This window comes from Schistocerca cancellata, chromosome 3 (assembly GCF_023864275.1).
Source record: "Schistocerca cancellata isolate TAMUIC-IGC-003103 chromosome 3, iqSchCanc2.1, whole genome shotgun sequence".
Taxonomy (NCBI): Eukaryota; Metazoa; Arthropoda; class Insecta; order Orthoptera; family Acrididae; genus Schistocerca; species Schistocerca cancellata.
Window position 1 is genome coordinate 957,020,016 of NC_064628.1, and position 17,532 is coordinate 957,037,547.

Sequence of the window (17,532 nt, forward strand, 5' to 3'; positions counted from 1 at the left end):
ATTGCACAGATTTACAGGGGGTGGACAAATATATGTAAATGCTCAAAAAAACAGCGCAGTACCATGCCTATTAGGAAAACCATTGGCATTTGAAACAATTTCCTGTCATCTTGAAATAGATAAAAAAACAGGTTGTGTAAGGGAACCTTGTACCACACTTACTGTAAAATAATGACAATTTCAGTTAATGATGATGGAGGTGGATCAGGCACCCTTCTCTCTAACATAGGCAGCAAAGGATAATTTTATTGAGATCTGGTGACTGTGGTGGTCTTGGAAGACAAAATAATTCATTCTCATGCTCACAAAACCAATCCAGAATGATGCAAGTTGTGTACAGGGGTCCTGTCATCTTGGAAAACATCATTACTCTTGTGGAATAAACATTGTACCATCCATGGGATGGACCTGATCAGCCAAAATGGTCATATAATCCTTAGTAGAAAGTGACCTTGCAGGCAAACCACTATATATCAATGGTATCCTTTTCACAGTATCAGGATACTTCAATTCATCAGAGTTGGAGTGATGGGAGCTGTGAGCCACCCAGTCGACCCATCTGCGGTGCCTGTTTGACATGAGCTGGCCATTTGCCGTATATATACCATATACCACAATATGGCTGCCCTAATCACCACCAAGCTCCCACCATGTTTCACTTTTGGAACATATACATAGCCAGAAGTCGGGAACAGTGTGAAACAAGTCTCATCTGACCAAATGACATTCTTTCAGTACTCCATAGTCCACACTTTATGGCTTTGGCATCAAATTTTTCTTGCTACAGGCATTTGCGTCACTGATGAGTGGTTTCAGAATCTTGGCACCTTCCAGCCAGTTTCCTTTTTCTGGAGTCTCAGGTGCCCCCCCCCCTCCCACACACACACACACACACACACACACACACACAGAAGGGTTCATGAGTGTGACATTCATTTCAGCAGTTGGTTTTTCTGTTTTCATCCTCTTATTTTTAGTCACAATCCTCTTCAATGAAAAGTCTGTCACAGTTACTCAGCACACACTTTATCACACTGTGACTTAGTGTACAATGTTTTTCTGCTTTTTCTGTATGCGATATACTTCTTTGATACAGTCACTCGTGAAACGCCGAACATGTCAGATACCTTAGTTGTGGAAATACCCACTATATGGGCACCAGTTTGCCCAAGTTTGAATTAACTTAGCTCCAACATAGTGTACTCACAGTTACACAGAGCACTGTTGTGACCATGATTGACACTTATAGGATGTTGAGGTCATTGTCCAGATACTGTTTGTGGTCAGATACAACAGTACAACCTTTGACCTTGGCAAGCATCTGCGTGTATGTTCAAGCACGCATATCTTGTGGTTTTTCCATATTTTTAACATCCTCCTATATGTCTGATGCTCTGCTGTTTTACAGCATACAATACCAGAGTGGATGTTAGATTTGTATATGGTATTCAACTATATGGTGTGATCTTTGCCAGCAAACTGCATTGACAAAATTATTGGCTTCCTGCGGTGCTCATTCTCACCAAATGGCACAAATAAAAGACAAAGTGTACATCATACATTTAAAAGTATTCAGCGTTAACTAAATGCAGAAAATAAATACCAAATAACGCTACCCCTTCTCGTCCATCCCCCCCTCCCCCACATGCCCCTTAGTGACAGTGGGGAATCTTATTCCCATAGAGTTAATAGTAATGAAGTAATAAATTAAAATATCTTGCCTGTTGCAGCCCTTTATTCCTTGAACAGTTAAATGCAGTTATTTGTAACTTTTTCCATTCATTATTTTGTGAAGGGTGTTGGCCAAAAAAATTTTGTAAAGGTTTGAAATTTTGTATGAAGCTGGTTGCAGGACAGTAAGTGCCGTCATTCTCAAATACTGGATAAATATAGTCTGCAAATTTCCATGTGCTGTGTTAAACTTCTTTGCCATCCACACCCCATCCCTTCAAGAAGCAGTCAATTTTAACCCCACCCCCAGTCCCCTCCCCACCCGGATAGCAAGTCATATTATTTAGCAAGTTTGGTTGAAATTGATCCAATAGTTTAGGAGACGTCGCACACACTCATTTTTTATAAGACACTAGTGATCTACCCCAGCTTCGCAAGGGGAGCACTAAGTATCGGAGGCCAGACGACTTGTCTGTCATACCAGTAATTTTGTTTGTGGGGGCACTGTGTATGTTTATGATTAAAAATTGGAAAATGACTACAAGTAACTGAATGCCATCACCTTCATATAAATTAAATGATTTTAGCATCACATACCACTTGCCAGCACACTGAAGGTGTGAGCAGACTGCACGACTGCAACATACTAACAATTAGAGACATTCTGAAGGGCATTGCACTTCCAATGTTGCTCATTTATCAGTGGGGCTGTTGCACCAGTCTGCTGAATGTGTCAGAAGAACTGGAGTAGTTCCTGAGAGAGGCCTTCACAAACAGAAAGATAAAAACAATATGAGGACTGTAATTCACCAAGTGTTGAGCCAACTAGCACAAATATTTATAAATTATATAAACAAACTTCCCTTGTGGCATACCAGTCCACCCACCAAGAAAAAATCTTTGACAGTACCAGGAATTGAAGGGTCCTCTACATGGCAGCCATTTACACTGACCACTCAGCTATGGAGACAGACTTCAAAGGTTACTGCTAGGTTAAAAACCAGAGATAAAAATTTGTAGTCACTCCAGGATTTGACCCTATGACACAGTCATTGAACTACCAGATGTTACACAGTTTGAAACTTTGTATTGTTCACAAAATCGAATAATACCACTTTAATACCTCAATGGAAGATTCAAAAATGTTACTTAAGATGAAGTGAGAGAGTAGTTTGGAGAACAAGCAGAGCAAAAGTGAAAAGGAATATATACATCATGGTCACAGTAAAGAGAGAGAGAGAGAGAGAGAGAGATTAGTATGAATATAGGATCCACAGATGAAACATCATAGCTTGTAATAAGGTCTAATTCAGTAATAAGGCATCAACAGCAAGTGCTGTTTGGTGTTTCAAGCAGTTTTAGTTACAGTTTAGCCCATCCATAATGCAGGTTTGCATATATTTCCAATTTTTAATTCACTTTGTGTTCAGTAGACTCTTAATTAAAATTGCAAGTTGTATCCTATCTTGTGATGAAACCCTGCTTGAAATAAATAAATGTGCAAGAAATCATGGTTTGGAATTTGAGTTTTGGCTCTCATCAGTTTTTCCTGCCATACAATTTACCAAACTATGCCTCTCTCTCCTCCATGGTACATGATATAAACTAAATGACTGAATACCCTCGCCTATCATTCTTCTGTCTTTCGCATTTGAAATAAATTGGATGATTTGGTGATCAGGGAGCTGTGACTCAGTTGTTTATTAGTGACTGGGGAGAACCGATAGAGGTACTCAAGGTACCCTCTGCCACACACAGTCAGGTGGCTAGCGGAGTATGGATGTAGATGTATATGTAAACTGGTCAGGAGACCTATCTTCTGTCATGAATACTGTTCACTCATTGTTTCTCATATGTGTATGACTATCACATGCAAAGTAAAATGAAAATTCTGTTGTGTGTGAAGTTGGCAGTAGTAGGATGGTGCTCTTTCTTTTTTCTTTTTCCCTCCTGAAATCTGAAGTATGCTAAGCTGTGAATCACAGCAATTTGCAGACACATTAGGTACTGTCAAGCAGTCTATAGCCATTGAACTCAGAACACTTCATTGTGTAAAACTTCAATTTCTTTTCGTTGCTGTATGTTGCAAGTGCATTTGTGAAATAACTTTTGGATTAACATGTCATTGTGACTGGATTAACTAGTAAATGTGTACATTTATTGCATTTTAACTTTCACATTGTGCAACTGGGAAATTTTTTGAGATAATCATTAGACGAGAACTGCAAAAGAGGTGGGCACGTCACAGTACGTAAAGTGAGAGGGGGTGGGGGGATGCGGTGGCGGCAGATATGTTTAGCCCCAGCCTAGAGGGATTATTTATAAATAGAAGCTTTCACTCTGCAATGGAGTATGTGCTGTGAGTGAAAATTTGCAATGTATCACAAATATTTGTATGAGTTCAAATTTGGATCCTTCACAGGACATCCCACCATCTACTGGCAGTGTCTTTTAGCCAATTTGTACAGCCTTCTGAGGCACTGAACATGTAATGAATATTCTTTTGGTTTTAGCTGGTTTTGCCTCTACCTTCTCATTACTTTGTCATTCTAGTGAAGACTGTTGATATTTCTTGCCAGCTGGTAGATGGGTTTACAGGAGGTTACTGGTAGGTGGGTTTACAGAAGGTTAGTGATTGCACGGAGATGAATGAAATTTAAGCCAGATGATGTGGTGTGCACTGGTTAAATTGTTAGCAGTTTTTAATACCCCTTTACACTGAAAACGTGTTTTTCGGCACTCACCGTATTTACTCGAATCTGAGCCGCACTTTTTTTCCAGTTTTTGTAATCCAAAAAACCGCCTGCGGCTTAGAATCGAGTGCAAAGTAAGCGGAAGTTCTGAAAAATGTTGGGAGGTGCTGCCAGGACTAACTTCAGCTGCGAATATATGTAGCGCTACACAGGCATGCTTTTCAGGCACAAAGATAAATACTGGCACCAAAACCTCTGCACCAGTAAATAAATTTAACAAAAGGTGGAAGACGAGCTTTTTTCTCCGCCCTGAGTTTCGCCCACTGCATTTTCATACATTATCCAACGAAGTAAATACAAATTCCATACTGTTCTTCTTCGAATGTAGCAGCATTTCAATGTACTACGAAAATTCGACTGGCAGGACTGTTTGGGATGTTTGTCAATATGGCCAACTCTTCGTTCTGAATTTTTTCCTACCTGTGAGAAGAGATGGTTGCTAATGGGAATTTGAATGAATTGTGAATCACATGCAGTATTCTCTTGACAAGTGAGACAACAGCAAACGCGGAAGAATATACATATCATGTCATGTTTATATTCATATTATTCTTATGCCTAATAGTGATACAGTCAGAAATGAAGCTCAGCAATTGACTAGATTTTTAAATCTAAGATGACTCTAATTCTGTGCAGAATGTAACGTACAAAAGAGGCATCTGCGAAGATTTTCAAACAGAGAAAAATTTTAGCTAAACTCTCATTCAGAACATCTTCTATCACACACAGTCTATTATTTGGTTCTTGTTGATCATTATCAAAGAAAGCAGCAGTGTAAGTAACAACAAATAGCAGTCTCTTGCCATTGTTTCACTAATGAGACAATTCCTCTCATTTTTGTTATTGTAAGCGGCAGTAGCGTGCACAAAAGCAAGCCATGCCACGAGCGGCAACAGGCTGTAAACACTCAATATCAGAAAGCGACAAACAATGCATGACACAGTACAGTAACGCAGTTTCAGCTTATAGTGACGTGAACACCTATAACAAAGAGAATGGCAGTTATCAGATCAAAGAAAAATAAGCAATTGATTCAAACCTGACGAAGCACGTGAAAAAGGAAGGGCACTCGCATAAATACGGACAAACCGCCTGACGCATAGCAATGGCTACCTGGTAAAGCTTAACTGCTAAGCTTATGACTCGAACCAAACTACTGTAGCTGTATCGTCATTCATTCGACCTAAATTGTGTCTCATATTACAATGGACCAACTTTGTTTCGATTTGGAGGTGCGGCCTAAAACTTTTCTCTCCCCTTGAATTTCGAGTCTCAAATTTCAGGTGCGGCTTAGATTCGGGAAATTTTTTTTTCCTTGATTTCGAGTCTCATTTTTCAGGTGCGGCTTAGATTCGAGTGCGGCTTAGATTCGAGTAAATATGGTACATGGCATAGCTTTAAGCAATTCAAGGTGCTACTGCACCAGTTACCCCATCGGCACATCTACTTGGTTCGTTGATGCAGGGTACAGAGTAAGATAAATCGTATATGAGGTAATAAAATATTGCCTGTCACCTTCTGTTTGAGTGTCATTGATACAGTAAATTTGAATGTCATCAACCTATTCAGTTTTGGCCTGTATGCTCTCCTTTATATCCCCAGTTCATCTTGAGATCAGAAACAATTTGATCTTGGTAGGGTGATACCTCTCATTAAGCAGGTTAACATAATCATGCCATTTTGTATAGTGTATGCTGAAAGTGTTCATTTCCCCCCTGTAGGAACATTGTGTCAATTGAAAAATGGTTCATGTCAGAGACAGACATGATGAAAAAGATTGTTTAACATATTAAGCTTTCGGAAGAAGTTGTCCTTTAATAGAAAATACATGCACATTCATACAACCACAGCTGACACACACGTGGCCACTGTCTGCTGTGGAGAAGGGAGGAGGAGAGGAGAGAAATCAAGAAGCGGAAAGGGATAGAATTAGTTCTGGGATGGGAGCAGGGGTGTGTGTGTGGATGATGGAATCTAGAAAAGTTGAGAACAGGGGGTTATGGGAACAAAGGATATCTTGCAGGGAGAATTACCACCTGTAGAATTCAGAAAAGCTGGCATTGCCAGGAAGAATCCACATGCCACAGCAGTCACTAAAGTAAAGCACATCATGTTGAGCAGCAAGTTCAGTAACTGGGTGCTCCAGGTGCCTATTGGTCACAGTTTAGAGGTGGCCACTCATGCACGCTTAGAAAGCCAACTGTGGTTGCAGCTTAGTTTGTAGATAACAAGGCTGCTTTGACAGTTAGTACTGTCTTTGATGAGGTAGGAGGTGCATTTGACTGGATTAGAGTAGTTGGTCGTGGGTGGATGTATGGGACAGGTTGTGCATCTAGATGTATTGCAGGGATATGAACTATGAGGCAAGCGGTTGGGAGCAGGGGTTGGAGTAGGGATGGACAAGGATATTATGTAGGTTCACTAGGTGGCAAAGTACTACTTAGTGAAAGCCCATGGAAGTTCTTGGAGAGCCTGTGGTAGAACAGGACAACCACAGACATGTCAGGCATGTATCACATACACACAATGCTGTTTAGTTCAGGACTCACAGCTACCCCATTACTACAATGTATAGACTTTGCACAACATCCCTGCTGACACCTGCACATAAGCTATGGCATTAGGAGTAATTCGAGACATCTTGGTTGTAAGGTCCTTGTTACCTGTTCATTACAGTCTGATCAGACAGAGCAGCTCCAGTGACCCTTCTGTGATCATCTTGCAGAGCTCTTGATGTAGCCGTATGATGCCGCATGGGGTAGTAATATATGGGCAACCTTGTCCAACTTGACTTAAACACTCGCTTGACCCATCTGTGAATATTGTTAGTTTGTGTGGGACCCATACAAAGCAGGACCAAGAGAAGATATTGAACATAAGCAAAGAAAAGCTGTACATGTATTCACACGTTTCTTTAAACCACAGGAGAGAAAATTTCAAGAAAGCCAAACTGGCAGATGTTAAAAGATAGATGCAAACTGCACCAAGAAAGTAGAGTGCCAGCATGAAGTTAAAAATCTAAGAACATACCATAACAACCTACATAGATATGTTGAAACTTAGATAGTGGCAACACTACTGTGGAGACACTATGCAATGGAATCTACTACATCTACATCTACATCTATACTCCGCGAGCCACCTTACGGTGTGTGGCGGAGGGTACTTATTGTACCACTATCTGATCCCCCCTTCCCTGTTCCATTCACGAATTGTGCGTGGGAAGAACGACTGCTTGTAAGTCTCCGTATTTGCTCTAATTTCTCGGATCTTTTCGTTGTGATCATTACGCGAGATATATGTGGGCGGTAGTAATATGTTGCCCATCTCTTCCCGGAATGTGCTCTCTCGTAATTTCGATAATAAACCTCTCCGTATTGCGTAACGCCTTTCTTGAAGTGTCCGCCACTGGAGCTTGTTCAGCATCTCCGTAACGCTCTCGCGCTGACTAAATGTCCCCATGACGAATCGCGCTGCTTTTCGCTGGATCATGTCTATCTCTTCTATTAATCCAACCTGGTAAGGGTCCCATACTGATGAGCAATACTCAAGAATCGGACGAACAAGCGTTTTGTAAGCTACTTCTTTCATCAATGAGTCACATTTTCTTAGAATTCTTCCTATGAATCTCAACCTGGCGCCTGCTTTTCCCACTATTTGTTTTATGTGATCATTCCACTTCAGATCGCTCCGGATAGTAACTCCTAAGTATTTTACGGTCGTTACCGCTTCCAATGATTTACCACCTATGGCATAATCGTACTGGAATGGATTTCTGCCCCTATGTATGCGCATTATATTACATTTATCTACGTTTAGGGAAAGCTGCCAGCTGTCGCACCATGCATTAATCCTCTGCAGGTCTTCCTGGAGTACGTACGAGTCTTCTGATGTTGCTACTTTCTTGTAGACAACCGTGTCATCTGCAAATAGCCTCACGGAGCTACCGATGTTGTCAACTAAGTCATTTATGTATATTGTCGCTGATAGGACACATTGTTGACATACCCACCTTACCTCCGAGCAAGTGGACTCGCCCGTCCCACATCACCAGTGTGCGCACTATTGAGGGAAACACAGTCACTTGTGAGCGAGCGGTCCAACATAATGGTGTCACTTTGTTTTCGAAACAGGAACAACGGAGGTGAATCAAAATTGAATGTGTCAGAGGTCATACAGCATGACAGTGTCATCAAGGTCTTCAAGAGGCATGTGGAGGATTGGTATTACCGTCCAGAACAGTGGCATGTTGGGTAAAAGTCTTCAACAAAGGTCGGCAAACTGTGGCAGATGTGCATTGGGCAGGTCGTCCTAACGTCTCTGAAGAAGTAGTGCATGTTTTTGCCACATTAGTGGACAGTGAATGATGCCATATGATTCGTGAGCTCACCCACGAAACCGGGTTAGCACATACGACTGTGCTTCGCATCCTGAAGGAACACCTCGGCATGCAAAAAATTGCATCACGATGGGTTCCGCATGACTTTACGTAAATGCAGAAATGGATGCGTTACGATGCTGCTCGGACACACTTGTAGTGCTAAGAGTGCAAAGGAGAGGATTTCTTATGCCGTATCGTAACACTGGATGAGACATGGGCCACATTGTACGAGCCGAAACTGAAACGCCAATCCAATGAATGATGTCATTATGGGTCGCCGCCATAGTGGAAAGTGCGTCAGAGCCCCAGCATCGTGAAAGTTATGATGATTCTCGTGTAAGACTGTGATGGTGTTATCTTAATGCATTACGTTCCTCCATGGCAGTCCATCAGTGCCCAGTATTACTGTTTATTTCTGAAGCATCACCTGCAACCAGCTTTGCAAAAGAAGTGGCGACATGTTCTGCACAACCCACCCATCATTTTGCACGACAATGCATGGGTGCATACAGCACAAGCTGTGGCTGCTCTGTTTGGTTGATGGGACTGGGAGGTACTGTACCATCCACCATACTCCCCGGACTTAAGTCCTTTGATTTGATTCCGAAGATGAAGGAACCACTTCGTGGCATTCGCTTCAGAACGGTTCCAGAGATTCGACAGGCAGCAGACCACTCCATTTGCACCATCAATAGAACAGGCTCTGCTAACGGTATACTGTGCCTTCCACATCACTGGCAACAGGTTCTAGCCAACGCTGGTGACTACTTTGAAGGACAGTAACAGGTGCAAACATGTAACTCTGTTATTGTATCGGTTGCGAATAAATAGTTGCCACTATTTAAGTTCCAACCCTCGTATTAGTCATGTAGGGGCTGTAAAGGTGAAATTAGAATTGCGACAGCATTTGAGCAGTCAGTCTTATTTCATTCCTTATACAACTGCAAGGGGAAGAAGACTAACATATTTTACAATGGAATGTACCCTCTGCCGTGCAGAGTACAGTTACATGTGTAGAAATACAGAAAACTCTGCACAGTTGAATTAACTATCAGCAGCTCTTGCATAGAGTGTGCATGGGGGGAGGGGGGGATAAAGGAATGCTTGAGGTGCAACAGCAAATAAAAGCTCACGCTTACCTCAGTGGGTAATGTTCATGCAGTGACAACTGCTACAGTCACAACAGATTAATTTCCATCTCCTTCTAAATGTGTTACTGCTTTCAAAGTGGGATCAAGCTCAAAAATATGTGGATGGCCTTGGTGCTTGGAGAATCATTCTAATGACAATATGGGTCACAAATGGGGATATCTACTGATGTAAGATTTTTATGGGCCCCTACCTGGGAATGAGCATCTGAGAAACAGCAGATCTGGTAAGATGTTTGTGTGCTATTGTCGTGAATATCTGTGGAAAACATTTGCCAGATGGTCAAATCACAAGTAGATGATGAGGTGTCAGATGTGTGCGCTTAGCCACAGAATGTATAGGTCAGTCGATTGCCCACTAAGTTCACGATTGTGTTGTGATGCAGTGTCATCCGGGTGAACTGCCAGCTGCTTGAAAGATGTGTAGTACTGGTTGGGGCAGTATTATTCTGTGGGAGACATTCGTCTGGGCTTCTGTGGGACCTATGGTGGTAACCGAGGGCACATTGACAGCTATGTGAACATTTTTTAATAACTTCCAATGCTTGGGCCACACAGTCAGAGTGAAGCTTTTGACAGACATAGTCTTTCAGGTGTAAACTGTTATATTTTGTTTTTCAATACAAAATTCACTTTTAACACCAGACCATTGTCAAGTGCTTAAAATAGAGCTTTAGCACAAGCCAAAAACATCTGACCTTTATACAAATATTATATCTTGATGATGACCTTGTATATTCAGTTTTTTTTATAATGGCCATATTTTTACTTACAGTATGGCACTGTTTAAGCCATGTTCTGAGCATCAAAATTGGAAGCACCTATTGAAAAATAAAACATTACACTCTACAATGGAAAGCCAATGTCCTTCACAAAATATGTGCACGTTGTTGAAGACCCTTTGCATCCCATCATGCTCAATATATTCTCTGATGGTGATTGCATCTTTCAGCAGGATAATTGTCCTTTTCACAAGACAAGAATTTATGCTATAACAGTTTGAGGAACACAATAGTGAACTCACATTGATGTCTCAGCCACCAGATCCGCCTGATTTGAACCTGACAAAATACCTGAGCTCTTAAAAACCACCACCCTCTAATTTACAGAAATTGCATGACCTGAGCTTGAACATCTGGTGCTACATATCTCCAGAAACCTACCAATGCCTTGTCAAATCATTTCCATGCAGAATTGCTGCTGTATTGCTTTCCAAGTGTAAATCAACACACTGTTAAGCAGATGGTTGTCGTCGTATTATGTATGTATGTATTATATATGTATCGATCTACTACATTTTTTGTCGATAAGTTTGTCTTTCATCTTAATCACACATTTCTGGTTCCTTTATTCCAGACTTGGTTTAGCATCACGACACCAGTGTGAAATGGCCCTTACAAAGTGCGAATGGGATGTTGATCGAGCTGCTTCTTATATCCTTGATGTGGGAGATGCAAATGTGTAACATTGTTGCCGAGCCTATAGAAAGTGCAGTATTGTGTGCTGGCACTAAATCAAACTTCAGCAGTTTGTGTAATTTTGTAATATGTGCTGTAAATTGCACGTTACATTCTGCAAAAACAAATGTGTTGTACATATTATGGCAAATTGTAGAACATACCCAAACTGTTTTGTTTAAAAAGTATCTGCGTCAATGATATGAGCATATCTCTGTATTTTATACTGAATGTGTTTCCGATTGAAATAAATTAAGTATTTATTTTGTGTCATTATTCCTCTTAACACCATGTTTATTCAAATGAGTCATCCTTCTTATCCTCCGTCAAACTTGAAGACATATGAATGAGAAACACATTTCAAAGTGGACAGATGCTTTCCACCATCATATAATCAGAAATTATAACAAAATTTCCAGTAAATGAGAACTAATGAAATGTCATTCTGATTCTGTCATTCCTTGGACATACTCATTTGTAGAGATTTCGTGTGGGAAATTCACTTTGATGCTTGATGTTGTCCAAAGAATGTATATGTTTTTGAAGACAATATATGGATTATATAGATGAGGGGAGTCTCGTAAGTATTCAAGAAAAGTAGAAGTCGAAATGTTACATTTCCTTTCTGGACTAAGAAAGCAAGAAGGGTATGAAGTTCACATTGCCGCATTCGAGACAATTGTTGAGTATAGTGAGAGGAAGAGAAGAACTAAATCTTCATCAGTTAATTCAGCCGGCCGGTGTGGCCATGCGGTTCTAGGCGCGTCAGTCTGGAACCGCGAGACCGCTATGGTCGCAGGTTCGAATCCTGCCTCGGGCATGGATGTGTGTGATGTCCTTAGGTTAGTTAGGTTTAAGTAGTTCTAAGTTCTAGGGGACTGATGACCTCAGATGTTAAGTCCCATAGTGCTCAGAGTCATTTGAACCAGTTAATTCACGTCTAGCATAACTGGAAATGTGCAGTGGTGAAATAAGTACAAGCCATCCTCATTGTGGGAGAAGCCCATCTGAGAGACGGCACATTTGCAGATACTTTCACAACACACTCTTTGCCTGGGAGGAGGAAACCTGCCCCTGAAGGTGGAAAACTGAGCAGATATTTGAAATTACAGCATTTAACCCTTTGAGTGCTGCTCTGACGCATGTGGCTGGCCATGTCAAGCCTGCCCTTGGGGCCACCTAATCCGTGTACCTGCGCTGGCAGCCACTGCCGCGGACTATTGTGTGTGCTTGAGCTCTCCGCTCGGCTGTCTTCACCCTGGCCTGGATATTTCTGGAACCGCGGCGCTTCTGACAGTCTCGCAGTTAGTGTGATTGCTGACATTACAAATAAATGCAGGATATCTGGATACTTATTCCATAGCTTTGAATCTGGAGATGAATTGCTTGACATACTTAATGTACACTGAAACTACTTACACTGCTAACATGTTACTCCTCATCAAAGGTTTTCTTTCATTTACAATTAGTTCATGAGAGTCGTCATAATGTCTCAGTATACATCTGTGCTTTATTTGGCATACGGATACTTAATTATCAGATTTTTGTATGCGACTTACAATGTAAACACTGTAGAATCCGTAACAACCAAACGTTGACGTTCTTCTTTACTAGTGCAATAATTCACCCACAGACAACCTTCGAGGGAAGCATCTGGAAGCTGAGACACACTTTTAAAGCTAATCACTATATTTTGAGAGCATTAACCCAATAAATTGTCCCCAAGGAAACTTCAAAATCAAAAATTCAACATTTCTTAATTCTTTTTATATAGGATGCAATTTTTACTGTACAGTAGAAATAAACCATGATTTATAACTTTCGTTTAAGAACTAGATAAAGAGACACTCAAGCTTCTAAACTACCTAATTAAATGTCATATTTTATTCCTAATGACATTTTGTGCTTCAGAAACGGGGAGTGTGGGCAAATGACCAACGTGTGCTGAGGCGCCTTTTCCAAGTGTAGGCCTAGAATTTTTTCAAAAATCCAGTGTCCTGGAAAAATAGGACAGCAATCCGTTACTGAATATTACTTGAAAATTGTAGCCTGAGTTGCGGTAAAAGATATTTATTTAAGCGGGGACTAGTTTCGAAGCCCGTTTTCAAATAACCGTGTCAAAAAGGAATGTGACAAACACATTATATTTGTTAATAAAACCTTAGAATATCGATAACTATCCATCTTCTATGGTCTTATTAACAGCTATGATGTGGTTGTCACAGTCTTTGTTTTACATGCTAGTTTGAAAATGGGCTTTGCCCGAAACTATTCGCTTAAACTTAAATAAATATCTTTTACTGCAACCCAGGCTAAAATTCTGTAATAATAATAATAATAATGCTAAAATTTTCGGTTTAATTAATGATATTTGCACTAAGTTTAAGGTTTAACTTCTACCAAGAAGTTATGGAACAACCGATAAATTTGTACTAAGTTTTTATTTTTGCACCTTCTGTATGAACATTTGAATCATCCAGTCCGTGTTTGTCAGCACAGACTGGATGCTTCACATGTTCATACTTAAGGTGTTTATCAGCAAAGTAATTCATCTGAAGAGGCTCTTCAAGTTCAGATAATTCGGTGTTGCTGGTGCTGGTCCCCCCCCTCCCCTCACCATATATATATTTCCCATCCTCCTTTCGCATTCAGGCTTGTGGGACTGGCAATGAATATCTGCTAATGATATTTTGCTCCCTGTCACCGATCTGTGAAGAGTGTGAGCATTCAAAACACAAAGGTCCACAACATAAAAAAAAATAAACACTTTTTGTACTACTTAACAGGTTTACGCACAGATGCAACAGAGCTTAATAGCATATTGAAGTGGTCTACTGCTCCCAGATTTGCACTGTAATCAACAACACATTGCGGCTTCATTACTTTTTCATCAGTCGTCCTGTTGGTCTTTCCTGTGTCACGCATTTCTGTAGTGTTGCAGGTAGTCAGCATGAACACTTCTCTCTTGTTGAACCACTTTATGGAAAGCATTGCGTCAGTTGACATAAACTCAACTTCTCCTCATTCAGTTTCTTTAGTGGCTTCAGAAAGTTGCACCTGTTCCTACATACAGTACCGCATGCTGCTGTTCTCTGGTTGTGAAGCCAGAGGAACACGGCTGGACTTGTATACCAATTGTCGACATACAGAGTATATCCACATTCAAGGTATGGCTTCATTAGTGTTGCCACAATATCACCAGATTTCCCCAAATTATGGACTTCAATTTCTGTTGTTGTGCCTGTGTATACAATGGAATCCAAGACGTATCTAGTTTTACAGTCGCACAACACAAATGTTTTGATTCCAAATCTACTTCATTTCGAAGGACTGTATTGTTTAAAAAATAAGTGACATTTGAACAATAATAGGCTATCATCAACACAGAGTTTTCTGTATGGATTAAATGCACTGTGGAACACCACACGAACTGTATCAATTATTTTGCTAATTTTAAACAAACTGTCATCTCGACGATTGGCCGAGTCGTCACTAAAATGCAACATGCACAAAAGTAACATAAAACGGTCACGGGACGTAACTTCGCCAAAAATTGAAGTACTCAGAAGTACATCTCTGGACCAATATTCCTTTATTCTCAACTTTTTAGCACGAGAAGCCAAATACCAATGAAGCAAAACATTTTCTCAAAACCTGTATCTTTCCAGGTGGATAGTCAAGAACAAATTGATTCCGACGTATTTGCCATGGTGAAAATGAAAAATCTGTTTGTTTCAAGTACTATAAATTTCAACAGATCTTCTGATAGAAATAGCATGAAAAAGGACAGAATGCTTGAATCAGGCACTAGTTGGCAATTATGTCCTGAAGATGAGTCATCAAATGCATGAAGTGCTGGACTGAAATCATGTTTTTGCCAATCAAATTTCTCATTCTCACTATGGCTTGACCTTTTACGGATTGATTCGTCTTCACTTTCAGAATCTGAAGAAGAACTGTCCTGGCGAGCTTTACAAGGTGAAGTATGTGGAGATTCTTCTGATGACTCTTCGTCATCACTACATTCATTGAAGATGCCACACTCACTGCCACTGTGACTGTCAGTCCTTGTCAGTATCTCCAGTATAACTTCATCAGTGCAATGACGCCAATGTGCTATTTGTCTGTGGAACTCAAAAGTGACAGCACTCTAAAAATCCTGATGAAATGGCAGATAGCTAAACGAAACCACAGAAGCAGAATGCAGAAGATCACATGAACCAGCTAGCATGAATGTCAAACAGCAACTGCGAAATTCGTAGCAGAGTGTTTCCCAGATAACAGGGACAGGGACACAGAACAATAAATAGAGTACATCCATCCCAGGGAGTGCATGGGACAAAAGAACTTGCGACGGGCCGCTGGACCTGATGGGATACCAGTTCGATTTTACATGGAGTACGTGAAGGAACTTGCCCCCCTTCTTGCAGCGGTGTACCGTAGGTCTCTAGAAGAGCGTAGCGTTCCAAAGGATTGGAAAAGGGCATAGGTCATCCCCGTTTTCAAGAAGGGACGTCTAACAGATGTGCAGAACTATACCTATATCTCTTAACGTCTATCAATTGTAGAATTTTTGGAACACGTATTATGTTTGAGTATAATGACTTTTCTAGAGACTAGAAATCTACTCTGTAGGAATCAGCATGGGTTTCGAAAAAGACGATCATGTGAAACCCAGCATGCGCTATTTGTCCACGAGACTCGGAGGGCCATAGACACGGGTTCCCGGGTAGATGCCGTGTTTCTTGACTTCTGCAAGGCATTCGATACAGTTCCCTGCAGTCGTTTAATGAACAAAGTAAGAGCATATGGACTATCAGACCAATTGTGTGATTGGATTGAAGAGTTCCTAGATAATAGAACGCAGCATGTCATTCTCAATGGAGAGATGTCTTCCGAAGTAAGGGGAGTGTCGTAGGACCGTTGCTATTCACAATATTCATAAATGACCGTGTGGATGACGTCGAAAGTTCACTGAGGCTTTTTTCGGATGACGCTGTGGTATATCAAGAAAATTGTACTGAAATGCAGGAGGATCTGCAGTGAATTGACGCATGGTGCAGGGAATGGCAATTGAATCTCAATGTAGACAAGTGTAATGTGCTGCGAGTACACAGAAAGAAAGATCCCTTATCATTTAGCTACACTATAGCAGGTCAGCAAGTGGAAGCAGTTAATTCCATAAATTATCTGGGAGTACGCATTAGGAGTGATTTAAAATGGAATGATCATATAAAGTTGATCGTTGGTAAAGCAGATGCCAGACTGAGATTCATTGGAAGAATCCTAAGGAAATGCAATCCGAAAACAAAGGAAGTAGGTTACAGTACACTTGTTCGCCCACTGCTTGAATACTACTCAGCAGTGTGGAATCCGTACCAGATAGGGTTGATAGAAGAGATAGAGAAGATCCAACGGAGAGCAGCGTACTTCGTTACAGGATCATTTAGTAATCGCGAAAGCATTACAGAGATGATAGATAAACTCCAGTGGAAGACTCTGCAGGAGAGGCGCTCAGTAGCTCGGTACGGGCTTATGTTGAAGAACATACCTTCACCGAGGAGTCAAGCGGTATATTGCTCCCTTCTACGTATATCTCGCGAAGAGACCATGAAGATAAAATCAGAGAGATTAGAGCCCACACAGAGGCATATCGACAATCCTTTCCACAAACAATACGAGACTGGAATAGAAGGGAGAACCGATAGAGGTACTCAAGGTACCCTCCGTCACACACCATCAGGTGGCTTGCGGAGTATGGATGTAGATGTAGATGTAGTGTAGATGAAGCCCTGCGCAGCTATTGATGTCCTTTAGGCCCACAGGCAGCGGAACTGGCTGCAGTATAAGCAGTCATTAGGATTCAAGTACTGGCCAGGCTGTGCGGTGAATGCTGTCTGCAGCGCCCCCAGGAAAGACCACTTCAGCAGCAAACAATGTCTGCAGGCCCCGTGGCAGGATGGAGCACCACGGCATATCACGTCTGCAGTGCTCAAAGGGTTAAAAGCACAAAAAGTGTTCACACAGGACTTGCAGTTATCTGAAATAATCATTTGATGGTCACTTGCATTATTGAGAAAGATGTAGTGACAGGTGTTGGCATCATTACTAATAGGAATGTT

The 17,532-nt window shown here is 41.1% G+C and overlaps 1 protein-coding gene across 3 annotated transcripts in view; it reads left to right on the top strand.

Moving 5' to 3' along the window:
* Positions 1 to 11,683, top strand: part of LOC126176021 (activated Cdc42 kinase Ack) — a 497,712-nt gene extending 486,029 nt beyond the window's left edge. For all 3 annotated transcript variants that reach the window (XM_049923148.1, XM_049923146.1, XM_049923147.1), the window contains one exon: positions 11,310 to 11,683. Coding sequence is in view for 2 of the 3 variants with exons in the window: in XM_049923146.1 (XP_049779103.1) it covers positions 11,310 to 11,418 (109 nt within the window). In the remaining variant the exon portion in view is untranslated. The remainder of the gene's footprint in view (positions 1 to 11,309) is intronic.
* The last annotated feature ends 5,849 nt before the right edge of the window (positions 11,684 to 17,532 follow it).